This window comes from Gavialis gangeticus, unplaced genomic scaffold (assembly GCF_001723915.1).
Source record: "Gavialis gangeticus isolate Ggan-Ray unplaced genomic scaffold, GavGan_comp1, whole genome shotgun sequence".
Classification (NCBI taxonomy): Eukaryota; Metazoa; Chordata; order Crocodylia; family Gavialidae; genus Gavialis; species Gavialis gangeticus.
The window spans coordinates 572,982-580,694 of record NW_017728983.1 but is presented as its reverse complement, the minus strand read 5'-3'; the positions used below and the strand labels follow the sequence as shown (position 1 = coordinate 580,694).

Genomic DNA, 7,713 nt, shown 5'->3' with positions numbered 1-7,713 from the left:
CACTCACCCCAGAGCACGGGTATAAACACCCTTGGGTGCACCAAATCCAGACCATACAGACAATGAAACTCAATGCCTGCTTTAAGTACCTGTGAATTACTCAAATTAACACTCTGCCTCAGCTAATTCCACTTAATTACCATTTAAGCCTTGGTGTAAGCAGCTAGATCCTGCCTGTTTTGGTGCCAGGCAGTCAGAGACTAAGCCAATATCTCCTTCAAGCTGGTCGTCTGTTTTTAGCCTAAGGTACCATCCTGCCCTACCAGCTTATCCACAGTAGAAACATTCCCTCCACTGAGCCCACCCACCTCACTTATTATTACAATTCCTTGTCATGGCAAGTGAATCCCCCTTGTCACTACTGTCAGAAGCTGAAGCATTTTTATGACACTATGATCATATTACAGTATTTCTTTAGGGGCTGAGTTTCAATAACCAATTAGGGATAATCTCTAAGTATACTGTTCAAGAAAGGGAAGGGCATTTTCAGTGGCAGGTTTCAAAATAACATTTACCAGCTGCAGGGACCTTGCCTAAACATTCATCATTTGCTATTTCATGAGAGCAGCTGATTATATCCTGTCCAGCTGCAGTGCAAGATTTTTCTCTTTCAGCTCCAGATGGGCTTTCTCCAATTTTAAGAGCAATCAGACTGAAACAATGTTGGCTTCTGTCCTGAAATAGGAAGGATCATATCCCCTCTAAGCACTTTTTAATACTGTCTGATCTAACTATGGATAGTCTTTGCCGCATGTTGTTTACATATCTACACTGTATGTGTGTATGGCTAATGGCTTCAATAACTAGAAGCAATGAATCTCTCAATGAATAGAAAGGAAATATTTTTCTTATATTATGCATAATCAAACTCTACTGCTTTATTAGATGCAGACTGTAGAAATGCAATCTCAAAAGGATCACCATTTCAAACAGGGAGATTCAGGCACCAGAAGCGAGATGCATCAGGGATCACCCAGCCAACCCGAAGCAGAGCTGGGAAGAGGACTCTAATCTTCAAACACTCAAACACAAGTTTCAAACAAAAGAAAGCTTCTCTCTCAAGAATAATGTTAAACCAAGTTCACATTTTACACAGTATTAACTTCAGAACACTAGAATTAAAGATCACAAGCTTAACTGTTCTGTTATTAAATACACTATATATGGAGGGGGTGCTTGGGGGTGGGGATTCACACAAGAATCTGCCATATAAATCAATCAACATGCAAGTCACCACCAAAATAAGAAAAACTAAATCTGCCTGCAGTCACCCTCACCTATCTACTCACCTCCCTACAATATCCATGAGTCAGAGAAAACAAATGAGCTTTGTGACGTGGCCTGAAAAGCAATGCATCTGGGCTCAGGGACAGTTCAGAGTTAGCTCTTTCCATGGAAGATAACCAAGAAACTCGATGTGTTCAGCCCTATCTTTTATTGGCTCAACTATGCATTTGGCAGAGATGCCAACTACTGTGTATGCATTCTGCCAAAAAGCTTAGCTTGTCTAACATCTCTCCCAACTATATTGCTGGTAAACTAAAAAGATACTGCCAAACAAATCCTGCTAGTTGCATATTCTCATCTCTGGACCATCACAGCTACAACACAATTACATCACTACTACAGAAGATAACTAACATAATAAGTAAAGTAGCTCACTTTATATAAAGTGTAGGCCGAAAAACAAAAGCAAAAATGATAAGGAACTCAAATAAAAAAAAATATAAGCATACAAGTTTACAATAAAAACAGAACATCTCAAGGGCCCTGACTAGGATTATGAGCAAAATTTTAAATTATATTTCACTTCCAAAAGCTGTGTTAAGCTAAAAATTCTAGGGGAAAGATAGAAATGTGACTTCTATAGAGTACTATGACTGTGCATTTGCTTGTAATACTTCATCACACAGCAAAAAAGAAAGGAAGAGAAATTAGGATTTAGATTTGCTTCTGCTTTTGGTAATAAACACGTAACAGAGACAGCCTGTTAGTACAATTATGTCTCCCTGATGGAAAAAATGCATCAGACAGTTTATAGTTTACCTATAAATACTTATCTGCACAGACATATGGTTTTGACTACAGTAAACAAAGAACTCCACATCTTTTAGAATGGAGGATACTCCAGAGAGACATGAAAGCTGAGATTCAGCATACCAAACTTTCCAGCTTGAGTCTCCAGAGGTAACATTACTCCATGGTATATTAATATTGCCAATGATGTTAATTGTTCATAAGACTACATTCTATTATAGTTTGCCAGTTTCATCTCAAGGGAGACCCAGAACTAGAACAGGAGATGATGCTAGTACAATCCAATCAGGACCTGCTGCAGAGCTGTGGAATTCATACAATGCCTGGCAGTATTGTTGTTCTGCTCAACATTATTATTGTTCTGCTCAATTTTTAAGACTACTAAGACCACCATATGCATCTAGCCACTGCCATATGCAACTAGCAGTTTCAAGGACAGAACATTTAGGCAAACAACTGAAACCAGGATCAGCAGCTTTGTCCAACAGAAATTTGCTATGTCCTTCCAACTGGGAATGTTTCCTTAAAAAAAAAAAACAACTGTTGAGACTTCCAGTTGCAAGTGGATGGTATTTTTTTTTAATCTCCATTTCTGAAAGGTGATAAGAGAACTTTCATTTGTAGGACTGTCAAGAGCATCAGAAGAAGCTGCAGCATACCTTGCTACTAACCTGTTGCTAATGTGCAGTTGCACAAATAGTTTACTCTTCATGCCCAGTCAATCTTCACTCTCACTGTGAAAACACACAAGTGCCTATATAAGTTCCTGCATCCCATCTGGAGTATAGTTACTCACAAGAAATTAAATGGATTGATGCGACCAGATGATTTCACAGGCATCAACCTACTGGAGAAGAACAATTATCTAAGCATATGCTATCTGGACCAAGCAAGACACTGCCAAGGTTTCTTTGTTTTACTGAAGAATAGGTCCTGAAGCTGCTTACTGGCCATTCTGGAAGCAGTGATACTTCTATTTATCATACTCATTTTGTCATGTTACAGCAATTCTCAACCAGAGTGCCAGGACACCCTCGGTGCTCTTCTCTGCCTCGCTGCTACCCTGCCCATCACTGCCAAGAGGTAAGCAGTGTAATACATTAGTTTTTTTAAATGGGGTGCTGCTTAATTCACGAAAGCTATGCCTCAAGTCTAACAAAGAGTCCCTTGAGTCCAAAACTGTTGAGAACCACAGGTTTAGGAAAATGAGCATGTACTTGACAAGCAGAAGATCTGTGACTCCACCATATATAAGCAGAGAGAGGTAGCTCGCGGTTAGTCTGCAGTCATTCAGAACACAGGGTAGAAATGCACCTTTATAGACTAACTCAACAAGATAGATGCACATGCAGCATAAGCTTTCGTGGACCACAATTTACTTCATCAGATGCTGTCATTTGAGGAGGTGAACTTTAGTTCACAAAAGCTTTGCTCTCTCTCTCTCTATAGATCTTGTTTAATTAGTCTGGGGTGCTCAACCTGCAGCCCACAAGCCAAATGTGGCCTGTGGGGCTTGCCAGGCATTGGGAAGTTTGGCAGTAGGGGAACAGTGGCAGTTAATATGGCCACTCTCCCTCACTGCCAAATTCCTAAACCCCAACCACCATGCAGCAGGTCGGGGCCAGGCCACACTGCTCCCTTCTCCTTGGCTGCTGGATCAGGTTGGGCCATGTCCCCTCCTCCCTGCAGCAACATCAGGTGCCAAGCACCATTCCCCCACTCTGCAGAGCCAGATGGGTTCCCATTGCAACTGCCCCAGGTGCCAGATAAGGACCACAGACCAGCCACTGCCCATCCAGCCCATCAGCCACAGAGGTTGAGCAGCAGTGAGTTAGTCTATTAAAGGCACATCTCTCTCCTGCCTTCTGTCCAACATCTATCCAACACCTGCAGCAAAGGACCTTTTCTTCTTTGAGGAAAGGGTCCTCTCCTTTTCCATGTCACAAAGAACTAAGAAAATTAAGAACGGAAATACCACGGGCCCAGCAACAACATATATTGCAAGCCACGCAGGTCAAGCCTGCTGTCCCAACTTAGAAGCAACAAGAAAAAACACAGAGCAACATCTCTGCAGGCTATCTGCATCAGCCTGGCTCTACTCAGACATGCATTTAAAGACCTGCCAACAGTGGGATCGATGCATCACTTTTCTGCGTCGTGGCTGGGAGCAACAATGCAGCCATGAAGGCAGCGCGAAGCAAAGCAACCTGGGGGCTCCCTCTGCTGGGATGCCTGCACTGCGTGCTGGCACTGCCTCCATCCCTGGCTGCTTTCAAAGGAGGGCAGGGGGTGATGAACGTTTTGAAGTCTCGGTCCAAAACTGCACTGATCTCACTTGCACTTGGCTTTGTGGCTCTTGGTTTTCTTGGACAGCAGCGTTGCCTAGACAGCAGGCAGGACCCTGCCCTGAGCAACAATGTCTCCCCAGCAGTGACTCTGGGTTGGAGCCAGCAGGCAGGCCGGCTAGAGATAGTGGGGATGATGCACGTTTCTTGTTGTTGCGGGCAGAGCTCCTTGCCCATGCCATCTGTCAGGCCTCCACTGCTGTGGCAGAACGGCCCGGTGCGCAGCTCCACTCCCCAAAAATGCCCTGGTGAGGCCGATGGGATACACAGGGCCTACATGGGCCTGCGTTTGGACCTCGCCTCCTGGCAGGCCACACCCACCTGCAGCGCGGCGGGACGAGGACCCGCCAGGTGCTGCGGGCGCCTCACGCCCGAGGGGATGGGGGGGGGATGACAGCCCGCACGGACGCCCCCTCCACCGTGCTGCCCCCGCCCCACCACTGCCCGGGGAAGCCACGCGCACACGTCACCGAAAAATATGGTAAGGCTGCGGGCGACGCTTCAGGGGCGGCGAGAAGCGAGGGGCGCGCGTCTGCCAGAAATACGGTAGGCTGAAGGCCTCGGGGCCCAAAACCTCCATCCCCCCGGGGTACCGCCCGCGCCCGCCGCCCACTCACGTTTGTACTCGGCCATGAGCCGCTTCAGGGCCGTGCCCGCCATGACCGCCCGCGACCCCGCCGCCGCAGGGAGCTGAGCCGGCCGCCTCAGCGCTTCCGGGGCCAGCCGAGCGCCATAGAGAGCGCGCGCGACGACGGCTAGTCAGGCTGCCGCGCGGGCCGCCCTTCTCTATGGCAGTCCGCCGGGCGCGGTGGGAGGGGCAGCGCGGGCCTTGCCGCGCCCACGGGTGGGGTGCTGGCGTGAGATGTGAGGGGCCATGACGTCACTGTCCGCGGCCGGGGAGTGGGCCTCTGGCCGCTGAGGGGGCGGGGCTGGTGGGGCTTCCCCGCGGCTTGCAACAGTCCGGTTGCTCTGGCCTCAAGACGCTAGGGAAAGCTCAGCACCGGGATATTCCAAGGGGGCCTGAGAGGTTGAGAAAGGCTGTTACCGACTGGATCGTTAGGCAACAGCCTGCCAGGTGCTGCGTGTGGACCTGCAGGCAGTACTACACAGAAAGGAATGGAGGAGGGGTGTCAAAGATCCAGACCGCCCCGGACGGACCCAACCTCATGCGCCTCCTGTGGCATGGGCCAGCGCTGGCCCGAGACGCAGAGCCGGTGTGATGCTCTGCACGCAGCGGCTGGAGCTGGACCCAGTGCCACGGGCATTGCAGGAAGCACAGGGCGGGCTGGAGGGATCACTGTGAGGTGCCTGTGTCAGACCGTGGGCCTGATGCAGCTTGCAGAGCATCCCCACACCCTTCATTCAGTCCACAGGGCCGGAAGAGGTTGACACCCCTGGGATACAGTAATCTATATACAAAGGATAAGGAAGAGGGGAGGAAGATCATTCAAAAAAAAAAAAATTAAGTGACCACACCACACAGTCATTCTCTGACCCAATTCTTTGAGCTAGGTTTTAATTAGAGAGATGCACTTTCTTGTCAGTAACAAACTTTAAGACAAAAAAAAATGTACCACCTCAAACCTCTCCTCCTGTTGCCTTGATGAAAGATAGCAATTCCACTCAAATCCTTCTTCTGTAAGCCCTGTCCATGCGGTGGTATCCAGCTAATGCCAGCCTCAGGTGATGGCAGTAAGGATTGCTAAGGCCTGGTCTGCTGGAAAAACTTCAAGAGCATCTAAATTCAACTCCGCTTTTCCACTTCTCTGAGATTTACTGAAGCCCACCTTCAATGGAAGGCACACGTAGACAGGGCCATGACTTCTGGCTGCCACAGTCCCTTCAGCTGTTGGTGCCTTCCTGGGGGCCACTTCATGCTGTAGCAGCACAGCACGTGCATGGGAACCACATGCATGGATGTGCATGCTTTCTTGGCAGTGGTGGCTACTGTAAGCAGACAGTATTTGGCAGCAGCAACACATACATGCAGATGAGGCCTAAGCCAAAGGAGGCATGCATTTCCCTGCTTACATTTGGTTCCTGTTCCTTTTGGTGCACATGCACTTAACTGGGGAGGGGAGAGAAGTAGTTATTCATGGGCTGGGGAGAGCAGAAATATGAAAGGGGCATACAAGTGAAGCAGCTGCAGTAAGAACTGGATGGACCACAATGAGAATGCAGGGAAGAGACTACAGCCAAGAGAAAAGCTGGACTGATTCTTTCCCAACACTTGTCATTCTGAATAACAGATATAGTGTGAGGGAGCCCAGAGCACAGGGGTCTGTGCCAGGCAAGTGTCACTAGGCAGGTGGGCAAAGCTAAGGGGTCAGACATTGGAAGGGAGTCACACTGTTAGAGGGGACTGGGACATCACCTAAGCCTGGCAGGGGAGCCATGTCCATGGGCACAAGGTAGAGGTTACAGCTGGTGGCTCTGTGCATCACAGCAGGATTCAATCCCAGATCCCAACAAACTACCAAGAAGTTAAGAGCCAATCAATAGAAAGGCCACAGGATCTCCAGTTACATGTATTCAGTGTCTCAAATACGTAGCCTGAAGTAGTGGCTATGAATGAATTGCACTGTACGGTACTCCCACATCTTATCCACAGGTGAGGCAGGGGAGGTATTTCACTTTTGGCAACTGTAGCAACACTAATTTTTGCACCTTTTAGGCCTGGAACATTCAGGGGTGACAACAGGAGTTTGCAGTGAGGCACTGAGCTGTGAAGGTGTATCACTTGGCAAATGTTCTCTTTTATTTGCTCTGCAATTCTAGGTTTTGCTCCTGCAGTTTCTTCACAACTGAGACCCCCCCATTTACTCCTTTGCTGGTGCAGTTTTGAGTACTGGTAAACCAAGAGAAAAAGGTTCACAGCCTTTTTGTAACAGTATTTCTAACAGTAAATCACATTTCCAATGCATCTTCCACCCAAAGGATTCCAAAGTGCTTAGGCAGACACTAATTGCAATGATAGGTTGCAGCAGCAGTGAAAATGGCCAAATATACTCAGGAACAAAACAGCTCACCTCATGAAGCATCTGTCTCGGATGGTTTAGAGCCAGCAAGTCCTGCATCTGTGCAAGGGCAAGCCTGTGATTCCATGCATAGGCAGATGAGGTATCCCATTGATTTACAGGACTGATAGGATTCTCTAATCCAGTGGGGGTCAATCTTTTTGGCAGGTCTGCCACAAACTAGGCCCACATACTTCCTGAGTGCTCCCCTGATCCCCTTCCTGCTTTCTGCTCCCTGCCTGATTTGCTGCTTTGCTTTCTACTGCCTGGTCTGTGCTCCTTGCCACATCTCCTGCTATTATGTGTGATCTCCC

At 48.1% G+C, this 7,713-nt stretch overlaps 1 protein-coding gene across 1 annotated transcript in view; it reads right to left on the bottom strand.

The window, feature by feature from the left end:
• UBE2G2 (ubiquitin conjugating enzyme E2 G2) overlaps positions 1-5,104 on the bottom strand; it is a 40,940-nt gene extending 35,836 nt beyond the window's left edge. The window contains exon 1 of the mRNA XM_019512681.1: positions 5,000-5,104. Coding sequence (XP_019368226.1) covers positions 5,000-5,042 — 43 coding nt within the window. The 5' untranslated portion in view covers positions 5,043-5,104. The remainder of the gene's footprint in view (positions 1-4,999) is intronic.
• Positions 5,105-7,713: the final 2,609 nt, after the last annotated feature.